We start from the raw sequence: 18995 nt of genomic DNA on the forward strand, positions 1-18995 counted from the left end.
CTCCGTAGACATTATAAACAAACAAATTCAGGAAGGCTTGTACAGCACTTTGAAAAAGAAAAGGACTATAATACACAGCATGAGGGCTGACTAGGGCACATGTGGCAATATGCTGTAAAAGGTTTAATGACAGAAGCCTGGCTTGGCTGAGGAGCTCATGAGCAGAGACATCCTCAGTGAATTTTGCTGGATCTCTCCAAAAAGGGTCAGAGATGACGTTATACTGCGCTGGCCTGCACTACTGCGTAACTGGTGTGCATCACATATGCCAAAGACAACAAAGCGCAGAAATGTTTGAGAGCACTTTACACCATGTTTACACTGCCGCCCTGCTGAGCCTGGGGCCACGGGCAAGAAACAAACCTACAGTTCTGGGACAGGGCACCAGCCTTCGGCACCAACTACAAGGGGGTGTGCCAGAACTGCACCCTGGGAAATATCTGCCACAGCAGGGCAGCCCCACACTGCCTGCTACAGGCAGAGCACTGCATCCAGCTGTGTATTTGGGGGGGGGGGGGGTGGAGGGCAAGCAAAATGGTGCTTCCCTCTTTCCTCTCCTTCCTGGCAGTCTTTGTCACTCCTGTACCCAACAGCGTATCTCAGGGAAGGAGGAGTGAACAGGGCACCAGCGGCAGCTCCCAGGGAGCCCGTGCCACAGGGTTGCTGCCATCCATGCTGATGCTGCTTCAATAGTGGCTGCCTTCACTGTGCAGACAGCCCAGGCAGGGAAGACTTCCCTTCCCCTCACAACTCTGATTTTTGGTATATGTGCACCCATAAAACTAAGCTCCCTGTATCAGCATAATTTCAACTGTAACTATCTTCTCCAAGCAGTGTTTCTCAAGCCATCCCTCAGAAAATGCCACCTCCTAGGTTTCATTCACTCTATGGCCATGGACGTATAATAGAGCAATTCTTCTGTTCCAAACAATTCAGCAAAGACCACAATCGGTCAGAATGGCTTGCCACTATGCAATCCCTATTTGCAATCTCTGGGTTTAACTTGTGAATTAGGTGTGCCAATGCATACACATAACAGTGCTAAGGTCGTGTGGCATAATGTGGCATCCTCAAAAGGATCTCATGGCACTGTCTCGAAGAGACAGAAAAAATAAGTAATAATGTTTAGAGGTTTCTGAAATGTACCTAGGACATTTTTGGAGGCATAACTTTTCTAGTTTGACTAGCCACCATCTTGTGATTAGCCAGAACAAACAAAATACTGCTAAAGGGGCATATGGTGGCTGTCTAATACAATTCCCATTTCTAGCTCTGTTAGTTTGTGCAATTACTAGATCTTAGATTAGAAGCATCCTTGATCCAGGACTGAATACTGTTCATCTTGAGCATCTGGCTACTTTAATTCTGGGAAGAAACCAAACATTTGGGGTGGAAGTAAATGTTTTTAGTAAATATTTTTAACGTTTTTTGTTGACAATCCAGAGACCTAAATCTTAGAAGCAGTTCCAGCTCTTGGAAGAAGTGAATTAGTGGACAGAACAACATGAGATGTACAAATACACACAATAAATAGAATTGGTCATATGTCTTTATCCATGGCTGTTTTGCAGTTTACCATACCAACCACTGTTTATTTCCTACGTATGTTATCAACTGCATAATACATCTTGGTAGATTACTTTACTGGGCTACTTAGTTTAAAATAAAAAGTTTAAATTCAATCAAACTGCAAAATTAAAGTTAGAGGGATGAAAAGGTCATTTTCTAAGCTAACAATATTTAACCTGGGAATGATGAAGCCGATACTCTTTGCAATACCAATCTGGAAAAAAGTTCTAATGCTGCACTGCTTTCTTTTTAAAGTCTCTGCTTTGTTAGGTCAAGAAAATGAGGCTAAGACCTTCTCCCCAGCAAAATGAAACTCTTATCTTGGGAATTGTAATGGCATGAGCTTTCCCCTAGTTGAGCAGCTTATTTTCCTATTACAGTATTTACTCAGGATATGTTACATTTATGACCTATATTAAAAGCTGTTACAATAGTAAGAGTCAAGTCTTCCAGCACAGAAGAAATTCATAGTTTTCTTCTTTAGTACAGATTTCCTTTAAGCCACTAAGGCCTAGAATCAAATCTGCTATCTATGCCTGAAGGCAAAATGCATGGCCATTGCATGCATACTGATATATCACACTTAGTATTAAAAAAATAGCCACTCAGCTAAAAGTGTATGCTTCTCTCCACGGTCGGCACCATCTTACCATGCCCTCAGTAAGATGCCGGAGTTTCAAGAAAGACTGCAAGATCTTTTGCATACAGGGCAGGGATTAAACTAATAAGTTCAAGAGTGAATATGTAGTTGAAAGAGTTCTTTGCAGTTTTTTTATGATTCAGATATTTCAGCTTATAAAATTCTCTTTCAAAAGGTTCAGTGAATGAATGCTATCCTAAAGTCTAACTTACAGTAAAGTCTGAAAGGTATTTATTTAGAAACAATTCTGCTTGGTCAAATTTTCCCTAATCTCTGCTCTTTATAACTAGATATATTTTATATTGGTATCTTTCTACTAATACTGAGGTGGCTCAGAAGATCATTTCTCCCCAGTATTCCCACTCTACTGAAACTGGTGCAGTTAAGATGGGTTGGCCACCTTTCCAGAATGCCCGACACTTGCCTGCCACAGAAAATTTTCTACAGCAAACTGTCAAATGTCGTACGCTCTCATGGTGCACCAAAGAAGCGGTACAAGGATACCCTAAAGGTGTCCCTAAAGAGTTCTGGCATCAACCTGGAGTTGTGGGAGCAAATCGCTCATAACCATCCAACCAACCAACTGGAGGTCATCAATCCAGAATGAAGCACTGGCTTTTGGATGGCAACGTATAGCAGAAGCAATGAGGAAATGCATGGCCAGGTAAACGAAAACCTCTTGTACTCGGTCCTCACTGCTTTCCTGCCCCTGCTGCAGCAGATTGTTCAAGGCAAAGATCAAGCTTATAAGTCACCTGCGTACCCATGTGACCTAGCCTCCACCCCTCCTCTCTCTTTCCCCTCTATTTCTTTTTCCTTCTTTCTCCCACCCTGTTTCTTTCCCATGTCTTTTCTCTTCCCCCCCCGCTGGACGTGGTCCTCTTCACCCACAAAGGCCAACAGCATATTTTATATTAGATAAATATAAAAGGTGAAGATGACAGTTCTTATAACTGAAGTAAAACGACTTGGAGCCTAGAGATGATGGCTTTAATTTTATGGGTAACATTTTCAAAGGCATTGAAGTGATGCAAGAATTACTTAGTGACAGCCAATGGCATTTAGACACTTTAGAAACTATTACCCTCATATAAAGCTTTGGTAAGGAATGATTAAAAGATGTCAGTAATATATTAACAGCCTACAAACAACTGAAGAGTTTCTCTGTGGCGGGTAATTTAGAATATAATTAAGGCTAAGGAGATTAAATTTAGAAAGTGAAAATTTAGGCCTAGTGTCAGGTGAGACTTTTTGACAGGAGGATATACCTGACTAGGCAACAGATTCACCCCAAAACGAAACAAAGGAAGCCTTCTTGCTTAGGATTTTTAAAATTAACTGGAGAAAGTACCTGAAAAAGTACTGAAGGGCACATTTCTGCACTGGAAAGGGAAAAATCAGATAATCTAGTAGATGTTTCCACCGTCTACTTCCTATGGTTCTTCTGTTGCTTTCTATCCATTTCCAAAAACCTTCTGTGACATCACTGTTTGTCTCTATAGTAACTGGTTGTGTTGTCAAAGTAAAAAATAATTAGGAGCCATACAGGGAATTAACAATCTGAGGAAATTAGTTCTAAAGAAATAAGTATATAGGCTATATTATATATGTAATATATGGTAACAGGGGGCTGTCCTGGGGCTGAGTATATCACTGGCCCACCCCCTGTCTAGGACAGCCCGCCCTTGCTCGTCTGCCATGCCTTTGATGTTGCCACAAATTGATGTTTACATGCAGGAGGCTGTCCATTTGTTGCCCTGATGCCTAGGGCCAAAATGCATGGCTCCAAACTCCCCCTAATACTGTGTCCCATGTCTCACAGATGGCATCCAAAATTGCCTACAACTCCCCTGGCCCCTTTGCTGGGCTTCACTCAGCCTTTAATACAAACCTGGCCTCAGGCCCCACTCTGTGGGCCTTGGCCTCCTGGCCCCTTCTCTAGGGCACACTATCCCACCTCTCACTGGGCCACCCACTCTCTGGTCAGGCCCTACTCTACATTGCCCTTCAGGTCCCACCCAGGTCCTGCCCTGCATGACCCTTCTGGCTCACTCTGCCCCACACTGGGTCACACTCTGGCCCCTACTCTGGGCCTTACGCCCTTAAGGCTCCACTCAGTGGACCTTGGCCCCACTTGGGCCCTCCCCACTTCTCCAGGGTCTCGGCAGCATTACTGCTAGATGCTTTTCTTAGGGTGTGCTCCCCCCTAGCCTTTCCCCTCCATGGGGTCACCCACAAGGGGCTGAGACTTTCTGGCACCCTATCCTTACCTTTCACTAGGACGGTGCAGGTGGGCATTTCCTGGGGGCTGCCCTACCACAGGCAGCCCCACCGCACTATCCAACCCCCGCAGGGAACAGTTTCAGGTCTTATCCAGGACCCACAGGAACCTCTTCCATCCTCATAGTTCCCACCCTAACATCCAGGTGTTACCAGAGCAGCAGTCCTCAGGTCAGGTGATGTTCATCCTTTGGCTCCCCAGTTGCAACTGCAAGCCCTGCTCCCTGGGTCAGGGCTTATGCTCTAATTGCCCAACCTTCCTCCAATCAGGCGGCCTCCTAGCTGTCACGTGACTGCCTAATTGGGCCTGAGCCCACCTGCCAGCTGCTTCACAGCCTACTAGCTCCTCCTCAAGTGGCACGCACTGCTTGTGCCCTGCCACATATACATACACTCTGTGTGCCTGTGGGTTTGTGTATGTGTGTGCCTGTGGGTATGTACACACACATCTATAATAAATATATGCATGCAAAATTGTTTCTGCAGAGTGTCTTTTTCAAAATTCTCCATGAAACATCAGCTTTTCTCTAGAAGGGAAAGCTCAATATTTACAGGGATCATTTCCAACTAAGAACAACGCACTTTCAAATGCATGACTTATGATGGATGAAATTCTCTGTTTGCATGCACCAATCCTTTCCTTTCTTTGCTCAGACTCAGCTGTTCTTCATCTAAGAAGCTGGCATTTTAATAACTTCCAAATCTGTTATTTAAATATTAAGACCTCATCTTCCTGCAGGTCCTGTTCAACCTTTTATAAACTTCTGTCTCAGCTTACCAAGATGCAGCATGAGATAATGCTAGGGTCCTTCCAATCTCTTTACCCCTGACATAACACAGCTGGATCTGTAGAGCTACATAGATGGAATAATTACTGACCTGTCACTTATGTTGCCTAGGTTCAAACCTGTTCTCAATTAAAGTGAACAAAATAAAAATAAAAGAAATCTGATTCTAAACAGAGATTGACAAAGGGTTCACATTAAAGCAAGCTAGGTAATTACAGTTCCCTTCCTACGCAACACAGGTACATTCTGCAGTCCCTCAGCTTTACCTTGGGCATTAGTCAGCATGACTGACGCTGTGTCATAGAGATGACAGTCTGAGTCTGGCAGAGGCCAAATAGAATAGACGTGTGATGGGGAGGTAAGGCAAAAAAATCCTGTTTCTCTTTAGCTATAGGACTGCCACCCTTCGAATACCTGCAAATGACCTTCCCATCAATGGTGAAATCTACTCCAGCCACACAGAAGTAGGATAGCCCACCTCCATGAAACAGAGCAAGGCTGTGGTGATACCTGTGCAGTTCTCTGCTGTGACAGGAGAATACTGCTAGGGGGACCATGAGTCATTTGGGAGTCTTTGAGCAGTAACCAAAACACTCAATTTGCACCTATCCTCAACTGGTCCAGCTCTACAAACACTAGCTTTGTCCCTTTCAGGATGTTCTTAGTTTTTTATACTATAAACACATGCAGTTAAACACAATTCTTGCTCTAACTTTTTAGCAGAGACTCAAATAACCAAAGAAAGATTTGCTTATACAAGCAGTTGGCTCCTCTTTCACTTAAAAAAAAAACGAAATACCCAAACATTTTGGGCCAAAGCATGAACATTTTTTCTTCTCATTTTATAAATGTTTAAGTCCAAGTGATGAGACAACGATATGATGAACAACAAGGAACCAATAAAATCAGTTGAATAATTAAAAAGAAATCAGAATAAAGTGGTAAGTCATTTAGTCTATGTCTTAAAAATAAAAAAAAGTCTTATTTTTTCCTCAGATAATCACCGACAGCCTCGAGTTTATTACACCCTTTTTCTATCTCATGCAAAGAATATTTGGCCGCTTCACTCCAAAACTAGTAGGACAGTTAACTTGCATCCTGAACAGAAACCCATGCAACTTTAAAGATGTGCTATATTTTTAGACACCTTTAAGTATTAGGCATCAGCCATATGATAAAATCTTGGCCTCAGTAATGTCAATGACTTCATTGGGACCAGAATTCCTCCTCAAGGTGCTAAGTTCAGACCCATATCTGGACTTCCACAAACTTCTGGAACATTTTGGTTAGGCCCATTATTCCAGATGCTAAATCAGCTTCTGCAACTGTAAATTAGGTGTGGGGTGGCTTCCACATCTAAAACCTATAATGATACACATACTACCCAAAGGATTTTGTTTTTCTTCAGTTACAATCATAGTCATAAACACAGAGTGCCAAAAAAGAAAAGTGAGATAGCTAGAGGCAGTACTGGCAGAGACCCTGTATCAGAAGTTGTTAATACCTGTTTAAAGCAGCACAAAAGGAGAGGGATAGCCAGATTAACAAAAAGCCCCCACCACCTACTTCCGCCACCGAGTCCATGTCTTGAGCATGCGTGGAGACTCGCCCCAGGGCCTCGGTCGGTGTGCCTGCAGGTGAGTGGCTTTGCTGCACCAGATCAGGGAGATTGATGTGGCCTGCAAAGCCATTGCTGGCTGTGTGGCCAGAGCGCTTTTTTTCACCAGAGGTCTGCAGAGACATAAGGTATAAGGAAGAAAGAAAAGAGAAACAAACCAACCAACCTACAAGTCTAGTCCAATAACCCAGTTACCGAAGCAAGCACAGAACAGGAGCCCTCTCAGCTGTATTCACCCCATGCAAATGTGGCAAGCAGAAAATTTGAAACAGAAGAAAGACAGAATGAATCACAAGTTAAATAAAGATATCATTAGCTGCGTTACACAAACAGGGTTAATACAGAAGCCGTTATATTTGTTTTAGTTTGATCTTTTGTGACAAGGAACCGTGGGCCAAATTCTACCCTCTGGCGTGCAGGTGCAAATCCCATTGGTCAGCATGACAGCTGTGGTGGTCACTTTGCCATTGACTTCACTGAGAACAGAATCTAGCCCACAGACTTCCATGGGAAGCACGTAGATGGCAGATTTGGCCTCTACAGCTACAGCAGTAACCTGATCACAGGTTTTCACAATTGCTAGTACAGCTCGTAAAGCATGTTTCTATGATACAAAACAGCAGTGAAGAGCATTAACACAAAGGTCCCATTGGCATCAACAAGGGTTACATGCCTTTGTGAACAGGAGAAAACCCTTTTTCCACGTACATTTTTAGATAGATGCACTAATGAAAGAAAGTTATATTTAATTCTTTCCTCTTCTTTCGGCTCTCACTGCACCCAACAAAGATGTCCTCTCCAGACCATATAGATCATATTCAATACCTTTTGGGAGAGTTATAAATTTGATAGACCTGCCAAGCATGGCCTTGTAAGTCCAGTCAGTTGCTGCTAAAATTGCAGTTATCAAAGAAATGACTGCACAGACTACTGTAGCTGAAAGATTGCCAGGGTTGTAACATGCAGCTGAAAGGTGACAGATCCTCCTGATCCTGACAGCTCTTAAATTGTCAGTGTTGTCATGTAGCAAAGACAGAGGAAGGAGGGAATGATTTACCTGAAACTCCTCTGGCACTCCTCAAAATTGGAAATGCAAGGTGAGACTCCAGGATAGAGCTGGATAGATTGCCAACTCATTGTCTGTTTCAAATGTCACTGAAGACCAGGGCTCTTCCTTGCAAACATGTAAATTACCCACACTAACCTGTGATTCTCTCATATGGACAGGTATTGTGATGACGTTTCTTCCCCAAACCTTACTTTTACTAGTCAGTTGGCACCCTGGACACTTTTCCGCCTGAGGCATATCAGTACATATAGCTAAGAACTGCCCGTTTGGAGGTGGATGTAGAAAGAATCCTCAGAACAATCAAACCTGGGCAAATACTGAGGCTGACATTTGCTCCGTCGCACAACTCCTTTACCAGTCATACATATCATTACTAGTTACCTTCACCTTGAATCTGCATCATTTCTGCCTAAGAGTATCCAGGACCCATACAAATCCCTTTCACTGATTTGTATGGGCTTTGGAGAAAGTAACAGAAAAATCTGCTTGTGACACTACATTGTATTGCCTGATAGATGCTTACTAACAAGATAATTCCAAAAGCGGTTGACTCATCATGGTAGCACCTTGTGTTTATATCAAGTGAATTAACTTCACTGGCAGGACAGACTGTAGAGGTATCACCATGCTCCAAAAATCTCTACTGAACAATGATGGATTAGATGAGTTTAATACAGAGTGCCAGTGTGCATTTCTGTCCATTTCTGACCCAGTGGCAGGATACAATACTATTTGTAAGGCTTCTTCTGCTATATGCTTCCTTCCCTCCAAAACGGTATAGCATTTCTCTTTTTTACTTTTGGTCCCCAAGGGGTAGGTTTTTCTGGTTATTTTAGAAGGTAAGGAAATGGCTGCCATTTTTTACATTCTTCTTGCACATGACTTCTTCCAGCCCAAAAGATGGTTCATGGAATGCTTGGGAATAGTATAGTACTTCTCTCCATTAGTGGCTTTTACATTGGTCCTTTTAACATCTTTCTGATCCTTTTAAACTTCTACATTGCTCATTTTTGTATGATTTCCCCTTCATAGCATTAAATATTAGCATAGCAGGGTTTTTTTGTTTGTTTGTTTTTGCTCCAGCTAAGATGCTGAATTTGATTCTATTATAATTATTATTACAGAGCAGATCTTGGACAAGGTCCTGTGTGTTACTCAGGATTAGATCTGTCATGACATGATGCAACAATTGACTGGAGCAAAAACCTACATCATCTATTCTTGGAAGATAAGTGTCTGAACCTGGTCACATAGGCTAGTCCACAGAGAGACTGGTAAAGGAAAAGATGAATTAATATAGCAAAAAAGCATCAATAAAGTATCCATCCAAAACTGTGTCCAGTTTTGGGCCCCCCACTACAGGAAGAATGTGGACAAATTTAAGAGGGTCCAGTGAAGGGTAACAAAAATGGTCAGGGGACTAGGGCACATTGGTTAGGGAAGCTGAGGGAACTGGACTTATTTAGTCTGGATAAGAGAAAGCTGAGAGGGGATTTAATAGCAGCCTTCAACTACTTGAAGGGTGGTTACAAAGAGGATGGAGCTGGACTGTTCCCAGTGGTGGCAGATGACAGAACAAGGAGCAATGGTCTCAAGTTGCAGCAAGGGAAGTTTAGGATAGATATGAGGAAAATCTCTCACTAGGAGCGTAGTAAAACACTGAAACAGGCTACCCAATGAGGTTGTGGACCATTCATCCTTGGAGGTTTTTAAGACCTGGATATACAAAGTCTTGGCTGGGGTAATTTAGTTGGGGACAGTCCTGTTTTGAGCAGGGGGTAGGACTAGATCTCCTGAGGTCCCTTCCAATCCTTGTTTTGTATGATTCTAATCCAATCTACTAAAAAAAACCCCCAATCTTTCCCTATGTGAAAATCAAACTCGCATTCTTCCTAGGCTTTGGTTTTATTTATTAGCAATAATATACAAGAGATCCACTCAAACCTACACCACAGATTTGTCTGCTCTTAAGGTTGCTCCCTCAGTTGCTCAATCCATACCGTATATTAGTGGGAATCAACCTTTTCGGCAGGCATGCTACGAATTAGCCCTGCACGCACCCCAGGTGCCAGTGATCCCCTTCCCACTGCTTTTGTTTCCTTCCTTGTGTCCTTGCCAGATTTGCTGCTTTGCTTTCTGTTTCCTTCCCGATTTACCACTTTGTTGCCTGTACCCTCCCTATGTGAGCCACATATAGAGGCTGCCTGTGCCACTTGTGGCACATGTGCTGCAGGTTGGCTAGCCCTACCCAACATTTTACAGATGCGCTCACCTGCAGGTTACTGAGTCACCTGCTTCATTAACTCAGCAGAACCCACTCATCCCTTTCCCAGCAGAAAGACTACCTGATAACAGAGTGGGCCTTTCAGGAAAATGCCACCAGCCTGTTGGGAACATATGCAGCATCATAAGAGGAATAGGCGACTTATCCAAGGTCCTTTTTTTTTTTTTTAATATGCCTTCCTCTGTCTTGCCCCACTCATATACCAAGCAAACCACAGAATAGTTTCTCCCTCTTATAAACCAGAAGTTAAGTGCATTGGCTTTTAGAGGCATGCTTCCCATCCAAACAGCATTCTATGTGCTTCACAAAAGCAATACCATTGATATTCATTTCAAGGGCCTTTTCTATGGTCCTTCCTGTATAGGAACCAAGGTATCACCAGTAAAGTATTCAGAACAGAGGCTGTAACAGCAGCAATTCCATTAGATCAACTCAATAGAGATAAAAGTAGAAAATGCAAAAGTGAGGAAACTTTGGGGCAGCTTCCAAACCTTGCTAATAACTGAAAAACCAAGGGAAACTTCAGTACCTGGTTTTACAGAAGAGTAAATCAAATCAGAATCACACTGCTGGCTTCTAGTATTACTATTCACTGCTGTTTGTAGCTCTGAAAAATCACATATGCTTATCATATTTGTTTAGCTGCATAATTATATTATTGAGTTGTTAATGAGCATAGTTGAATCATTTATTGTGTGTTCAGAACACAGAGTGTGATTACTTGGCATGCTTATGTGGACAAAAACCTCCTGAACATGTTACATAGAAATGATTAACTCTGACTTACCTCCCTTACCATTAAAGTTCCTTCCCTTGAAATATTGCTAAATGTATCTGTGTGGGATGTTTCCAGACCATGGGTTGCCACCATTCCCATGTTGTATGGCTCATTGCTTCCAGGAATTCCTGTTGGTCTGGTGACAAAATCAAAGACATTAATGGCAGAAGTTCACAATGCTAAAACAGAATCCATGTATTTCAATGCAATACTATTTCTAGATAGAGATGGCTTGGTATCTAGAAAAGAACTTAATGCTAGAGTAGCAATAAGATGAGCGGGCGGGGAGGAGATCAAGCCCAACATTTTGCTGAGCTTTTCTTGCACTCATTATTGCTAGCATTCAAAAAGAACTTCTTCAGTCTTTTTAAATGTAAAGGATAAAGAAAGACAGAAATTTAGATTCTCTACTCTGCTGAAGCCATTTGGTGTCACGGACTGATGCTAAGCAGCCAGATAGTGATAGTCATTCATCTACGTAGAAGAAAGAGTGCTGGCAGAAAGCACTGCAGGAGCATGGAAAGCATTCTGTGAGGGGGGCATGGTAGAGCAGAGCACCATTATATGTCTGATCCTTCACTGGCATAGGTCCATTGCCTTACATCAGTGACAGAAGTTACAAGGCTTCTGTTGCCCCAGCTTTCATCTGGGCAAGGCAACCAAGGACTCAGGAGCTTAAGCGGGTACCATCTCCATCATGCATTTTGCATGGAGGGGCAGAACATTTACTATGCTACTGGGCTCATAGATCTCCTTACAAAATCAGAGAGGGCTCAGCTGAAGGCATGTTCAACAGTGGGGAGGTAAAGAACATTCTTGCAGTAGAAGAGAGATACAAGAGCTTATCCACTGTGCAAATTCAAGTTATACTGCTTTATGTTTATACCATGGTAGAAACTATACTGTACATCTACAGTAATCTTCCAAAATGCTTTCATGAGCTGCTTGATAGTCTTGCAAGCCACAAGCATTCCTCTTCTGGTGTCATCTAAAGAGCAAGGGAAGCACTGTCTAATGCAAGAAATACAGCAACAAGGTCCTATAAATGCACTATAAACAAAGCACTAGAACTTTATAAACAGAGCAGGGCCTTACTAATTCCACTGTATGCTGGGAAGGAGCATTGCTTACTGGTTAAAGTATGATATCAGGAGTCAGGAGAGACCAGTTCTATTTCTAGCTTTGTCGTGAAGCACTGTTATTTTTTAAAAGCCCATAAATCATTACTTTTCACTTCCAACAGGATGTGTTGGATCTTCCAACATACAAAAGAGAATATCACTGTTCCAGTAAGGAGTGTTTTGCACCACCAAGTTCTAGGAACAGATCTGGAGCCAAATGCTGGCTCATTTAATTCCTCCACCTCAGAACAGACATAAATCAATTCTGCAGAAATAGCAATGTATTCAGCATGTGCTGGGATTGCCCTATGCTAACGATTAGTGTCAGGAGCATGTCCCGCTAAAAGCAACGTCACTGGAAGAGATGGATCTAAGAATGCTCTTTGTGCAATACAATATATATATGCTGTGTCCAAAATGCCTGAGGAGTTGAGACTGAGTTTGAGGGAGCTAGGACTGGGGGTAACTGTTACTTGTTGTTGTTCCCTCTGCAGCTAGAGTTTTTCAAGTGTATGTGGAGCCTGTTAGGGTTTGGCTCTGAAACTGCTAATGACAGCAAACAAGCGCTGAGAAACAATATTTCATTCTAAGTTGAAAAGAGGCAGCTGAAAGAGCTGGGGGCTCTAACTGGCCTAGTGCTAAATATATGCAGTTATTATGGGATGTTTATACATAAACAAATAACAATTGACATTCACTTGGTAGCCTGACTCCTGCATTTTTCATAAATCTGTTTATACAGATGAAATAAATATTAGCACAATATGGCCAGGTGGGCGAGCAAGTAGGGAAGGTAGTTGGGTATCCACTTTCCATTTTGCCACAAGCAAGCAGCATAATGTGTTGAAAAAACTGCCTCTCAAAGTCTATCCATACATCCTCAATGACACAGCTTCACCTAAATTTATTTTTCTGTTAGAAAAATATATACTTCGATTCTACAGATAAAAATGCAACTTTATAAAATTATGTTACACAGATAGCTGGAATTGTGAGGTATTTTTAGTAAGGGACTTTGTATTTGTGCCCTACAGGGTATGACTAATGTGGATGTAATGTGCATGCTAGCCTCCCTTATTGCTTACATCAGAACTTCAGAATTAGCGCTAAGCTAGCTTCTGCATTTGATAAGTACGTACGTGCCAAATGACAAGCTCTTCTTCATTTTAATCATATTAAATCCTGGAGTAGCTGCAACTTGATTCTGCGCAATGCTGACACCCTCAATTCTTATTGATACAGACCAAAAAAATCTAGGAAGACTCAGAGGTGAATGACACAGATCATCTAAGGCTGTCTGTAGTCCAGAGGCAAAAAAGTCAACAGCTGTAATGAAGTTGATGTTGATGAGTCCTGTAATTTTTCATTTAAAGCACTTTCACTGGTCGTTGTCAATCAATACGAGGTAATTTACTTTTAAAAGTGCAACTCAGGTGCACAACTGCTTGTCAGTAACTGGAGGAATGCAAAGCAGGTCAGTGAGTATAGCCTGTCACTGGTCTAATGAGGGGCCTGATACCACAGGGGCTCAATGCATGGAGCTCCCTTTGAAAAGCAGCAGAGATTGGTGCACAGCATGGTGCAGTATTATACCCTTGCCTTGCAATGCAGAATTTTTATAATATAAAGGAACACAATGGCACCAGGGCAACCCAAGGCATTTAATAATTCATTGAGCTTCTGCAGCATTTTCCATGTGAGAAGTTCAGAGCACTTTACAGTCATTAACAAACTAAGCATCACTACCTCACCATGGGTGGCACAGCCATACAATTATGCCAATTTTAGAAATAAGGAACTGAGGCCCAGAAAAGGGGAAGCAACTGCCTCAAGATCACTACAAGCAAGTGGCTGAACTGAGAAGTTATCCAGAATTCCTGAATTCTAGGTCTCTGCACTGACCATGAGCCTACTGTCTCTATTGTTGTCTAGTTAAAGCCACTAGTTTTTAATTTCCTACTCTGTACAAAATGGCAGCCTAGCTCTCCCTAAGGTCAAGATATGGCAGGTGGCATACTGGAGTGGGACAGCAGGTGCAGAAGGCAAACAAAAAGCTTTACCCAGGGGAGCTGGCCAAGGATGCACCCACTTATGCTCAGGTGCTATAAAGTCCTGTTTCTCAGTACCTGCTCTTGAACATAGAGCAGCCTTACTGTTATATTTGAGATTTGAAATATAACTTGTAAACTTAAGTAGGCAGGGCTCAGCTGCAGGTGTGGGTTAGGACTCAGACGTCACTGTTACTCAGGCTAGAAACCCACCCACTTTCTAGGAAAAGCATAAGGCTATATATCCTGAGGGCTGGGCTGGTAGTCTGAAAATGTTTTGCCACAATTCCTTTGCATGTCCAAAAAGGCAGGAAAGGTTTTCAGGAACTCCAGAGGGGCTCAGCTTACTGTTGTACAAAGAACTATGTAATGTGACCTTGGAAGTCCAAGGGACACATGAGCAAGTGCAGTACCAGTAAAGACAGGGTAACTCAAATCTGGTCCTACAGTGTAGTGGTTCAACTTGGACTAAGCTAAACCAGGTGCTGATCTCCCAGGTTCATTCTATAGTGAGGACATACCTTGGTAAGGCACGTGATATCCTGTACCAGCCTGATAACATGGCAGTATCCTGGCACAAACAACGAGAGGTGCTGAAAAGGGATCAACACCTTAATGTTGTATCATACAGGATTCTGCAGTTAAGAAAATGAACTGGGTGTTAATACCGACTCCAGCAAAGCTTCTTGAATGGCTTTGCACCGGTCAAATCAGCACAATTCCATCTTATGAGGAGGAAAGACCTGGCCCTTCATTTCACTGTGCCTCAGATGCCCATTTGTGAAACAGAGAACATATTGATTCTCTACTTCATACAGGCATTTTGAAGACAAGTCCATAAAGAATTTTGTGGTCCTGAGAAAAATAGATGTTGCAGAAAAGTGGATGAAGACAATGAGAGTCAAGGGAGCTCTGCATTTCACAGGGAACATTCAGTATCTCCTAAGCATTTACCCTGCTATAGGTTGGTCTTAGAAGACAAAAAAGATCCACAGCAATAACAACATCACTGGGCATGATTGGACTTCCACCACGCTCAGAGGCATTAGGTAGATAAGTTTGATTGCAATGTAGAAGATTTAATCTTTCCCATTAATTACTTCCAATGTTAGCCTGAAAAATGACTGATCTTCTAAGTGAATTAAACAACCAAAGCTACGGTGACATTTCTAATACAAGGCACTGCATCTAGAAGCTTATAATGTTGGCCTGACAATATAAGGAATAGAAAGGTCCCTTTCCAATGTATGAACCACATCTTCAACAAGCAAGAGGTCTACGGTCACCTCTCTTCCCCTTTAACTACAATGACAACAGTTGCGTGTACAACAAGTAACAACAAGAAAGCGTTTTCCTTAAACTTAACATTTTCACTGGTGACCCTACTTGCCTGTAGAGAAGTGGCTACAAGCAAAGAGAATGACCCACCCCCTGTAACTTGCCAGTGCTCTGAAGACTGAAGATAACAGACCAACGTGAGAACTGCTGTCTCAAGATAGTTATAATTTTTTTTGTAGTGAGAAGGAAAAGAAGCACACTGCAATTTCACCATCATGCCTTTAAAGAAATGATCGCTTACATAAGCCGTGGGATGTCACTGACAGGCACTGTCCCATCCTGCGTTTCATTTTCGCCATCTTCCTCTTCCTCTTCGCTGCTTTCTGATTCCTCACTGGACGAAGAGTAGTCAGTCACCTTTTTCAGGGGGCGATTGGTTTCTTCAATACGCAGCTCCCTCAACTCTTTCGCTAATGCAGTCAGGTCCTAATGGGGCAAAAAAGGAGAAACCAATGTGAATTGTATATAAAGCAAGGAGAAAAAGCTACACATATCTCTTCAAAAGCCAATGTTACAGCACGAGCCACAAGAAATAGCTTTACAGAATTATTACAAACATAAGACAAACATAAAACAATGTTTGTAGCACGTAGCATTTATTGAACAAAACAAAACTGATTTCATGTTTGCTGAAAATCAAGAGCTGACCTATTTTTTTGTTTTGAACACACACGTCGGTGTATATATACACACTGATATGTATATACATGTAAAAATTATATTTGTTGAAAAGGTGAAATTCAGTCACTATCATAGTAAACTGGAAAACAATGCTATTTCAAAGACAGGTTTCGAGAATTTATCCTGAAAGTTTTTCTTTTCTTTGGAACCTCTCTCTCAAAAAAAGAAAAAAACCCCTCTCTACTGGTGTTTGCTCTGTTATAAATGCCATTGGAAAGAAAGCAATGACAAAGTCTCGCACAAAATGGTGCAATCCCCAAGGCAAGATCCACTTCAATTATCAGTCTAAGCTGGCAGCTTGTTGCCAAGATGCAGTGATACATCATTAGAGTAAAAGTGCTCTGCTTGATGCAGAATCATGTTTTGTTGAATTTAAGTCATGACTCTGAGTCAACCACAACAATTAAAGTAGAATAGAATTTAAAAAAAACAAAACTCTCTTGGCAGAAATAGCTATAGCATGTTATGTGAAGTGTCACAGCCTGAAAGGCAAGGAGAAAGTGAAAAAAAAGTAGAAAGCGGGGGGAAGACCGAAAGCCCCAACCCTCAAAATAAATTTTGCAGTTTACCATGATTTGGATGAAACCTTAGATTTGACAGTTATACAAAATAGACAGTGTTATTTAAATACAAGAAACATTGCAGGCACCGTGTAGAAAATAGACTGTTTCTTATCTTACATGCTTTTATAGCAATGCAGGGGGAAGCAGTAGGGCAAAAAAGCATGAGAGCTCTAATTAGAATGGGTTAAAGAACTCTATTGCACAACGCATGCACATGACGAACAAAGCATTGCAATTGTCAGTCTTACCATTTCTCCCTATATTAGTGACCGATGTAGCCATCAGTGCATTCGGTCAGAGATAAAGGATTAGGGAGAAAGAAACTCATTGAAAAATACTAAATTCCACAATTTTCTTATGGCCATATTCTCTCTTTACTGCATTCCATAATTTTCCAGATTACCATTCCAGCAGGGTGACTAGAATAATGTTAATTAAGATGGTGTAGGGAGGTCTTAAAACCTATCTCTTTTCATTAGAAGAAAAAAAAAAATGTAAAAATATATAACTGCTACTCAGAGCAATTTCATTTTTCAATAGAGAATCTGTACTATTTTGCAGAGCAATCTGTACTTCTGTCATTTTCGTTTTAAAGACATCACCATCTCTTGCAGTCCTATTTGGATTAGAAACACAAAATGAAGCCCTCACAGCTTTAAATGGAGTAAGTAATCTTTCATCCCTAATTCCACATAGATCAAATCAAATGCTTTATTGACATTTAAATTTGCCCTAAAGTCGCACCTAATCGTGTCTGTTGCAATGAAGTGATCAGTCATTTGAAGGAAAAAGAAGAAACAGACTAACCATTTCATACTTTCAGAGGGGGTTTATTAAGAACCTGGTTTGAAATCATTATTTGTTTTCAGGGCTATTATTTAATATGGGGAAAGGCATACCTTCTACTCCCAAGTTATATCCTACTGACTGGCAGTTACAACCCATGCAAAACCACTGACTTTAAATTAATTCAAAATGGGTGCCCAGGAGTCTGTGCATCTGAGAGCATATTTTAGGCAGATACATTTCTCATTTGTCTGGCATTAAGCCATTGCCAGCTACGAAGAGTTCTCTCTCCCTCTCCCAGTATTTTTCCCCTGACATTCATTAATCGCTATCAACATGGTGGCAGAAGAAACCTGAGGATCATGTTACATTTTTTACATAAATCTATTATTGAAATGCATCTTCTTATGTATACTTTAAGAAATATATAAGAACATATTCCATATTAAAGAAAAAGCATGGATAGAGATTCATATCATATCTGAAAAGAGACAGCCTGTTTCAAAGCCTACTGAAGTACAGGTAAGACTCCCATTGACTTCACTGCACTTTGGATCAGGACCTACGTATAAACAAGGAAATACGAGTACACTGAAAATCTGTTTCTATTTGGCAGGGAATTCAGCTGACAGGCATGTTACGTATTAAAACCCGTCACCGCACTGTTAATTCCTTTATGAATATGACATTTAAACATTTCCTTCCAGTGCCAATAAATTTGTGATTGAAATACAAATCAAATCTGCAGTCATGAAAACTACTTGTTTTGATTAATGCTAAAGCTCATTCTATGGTTGCTTGTTCGGTATTTCTAAACTGAGAAAACAATGAAGTCAATGAAGACTAGAGTTGTTTATAGTTGTTTTCAGTCTATACAAAAAACACAGGTTAATTGATTAATCAATTTTCACTTAATTGAGTTAGGTCCTTTCCCACTTTCTCAGGCATTTTAAAAGAAAACTACATCCCCTTTAAAACTGTACGTCTTGCAACTGACCTTCTATTTCACATCTGCAAAACTCAAACCAAAATAATTATGGATACCAAATTAAACTGGTAAGTTTTCTACCCACAAACTATAGCCTTGATGTAAATTCTCTTGGCTATCTCTACTTCCCATGACACCATTAAAAACCACTGACAAGTAACTTGCTCTGCAGGGAGCCACATCGAACTGCATGAGGTTGGTCATTGTTAGTACATCTTAAATACGTCATAATCTAGCCCTTCAAAAAAAGCTGGTAGCTTCTACTGTATAGTAGAAAAATGTAGGCGTGTTAAAATCCTGCAATCAGATGCAGTTGATTCACATAACTATATTAGCAGTCTTCCATGTTCATTGTCACATTTTTTTTTATGCCTTCTGATTACATTTACATTCCTAATTTGGAAATGATAATACCAGTAATACCACCAGACCATATCAGGAGAT

At 41.3% G+C, this 18995-nt stretch overlaps 1 protein-coding gene across 4 annotated transcripts in view; it reads right to left on the minus strand.

The window, feature by feature from the left end:
* Positions 1-18995, minus strand: part of TNIK (TRAF2 and NCK interacting kinase) — a 328040-nt gene that overhangs the window by 19983 nt on the left and 289062 nt on the right. For all 4 annotated transcript variants that reach the window (XM_059731143.1, XM_019500863.2, XM_059731144.1 and 1 more), the window contains 3 exons: positions 15775-15959; positions 11036-11162; positions 6844-7008 (listed from right to left, as the gene is read on the minus strand). In XM_059731143.1, the coding sequence (XP_059587126.1) occupies positions 6844-7008; positions 11036-11162; positions 15775-15959 (477 nt within the window). The remainder of the gene's footprint in view (positions 1-6843; positions 7009-11035; positions 11163-15774; positions 15960-18995) is intronic.

The sequence above is a fragment of the Alligator mississippiensis genome, chromosome 7 (assembly GCF_030867095.1).
Source record: "Alligator mississippiensis isolate rAllMis1 chromosome 7, rAllMis1, whole genome shotgun sequence".
In the NCBI taxonomy this organism is placed as follows: Eukaryota; Metazoa; Chordata; order Crocodylia; family Alligatoridae; genus Alligator; species Alligator mississippiensis.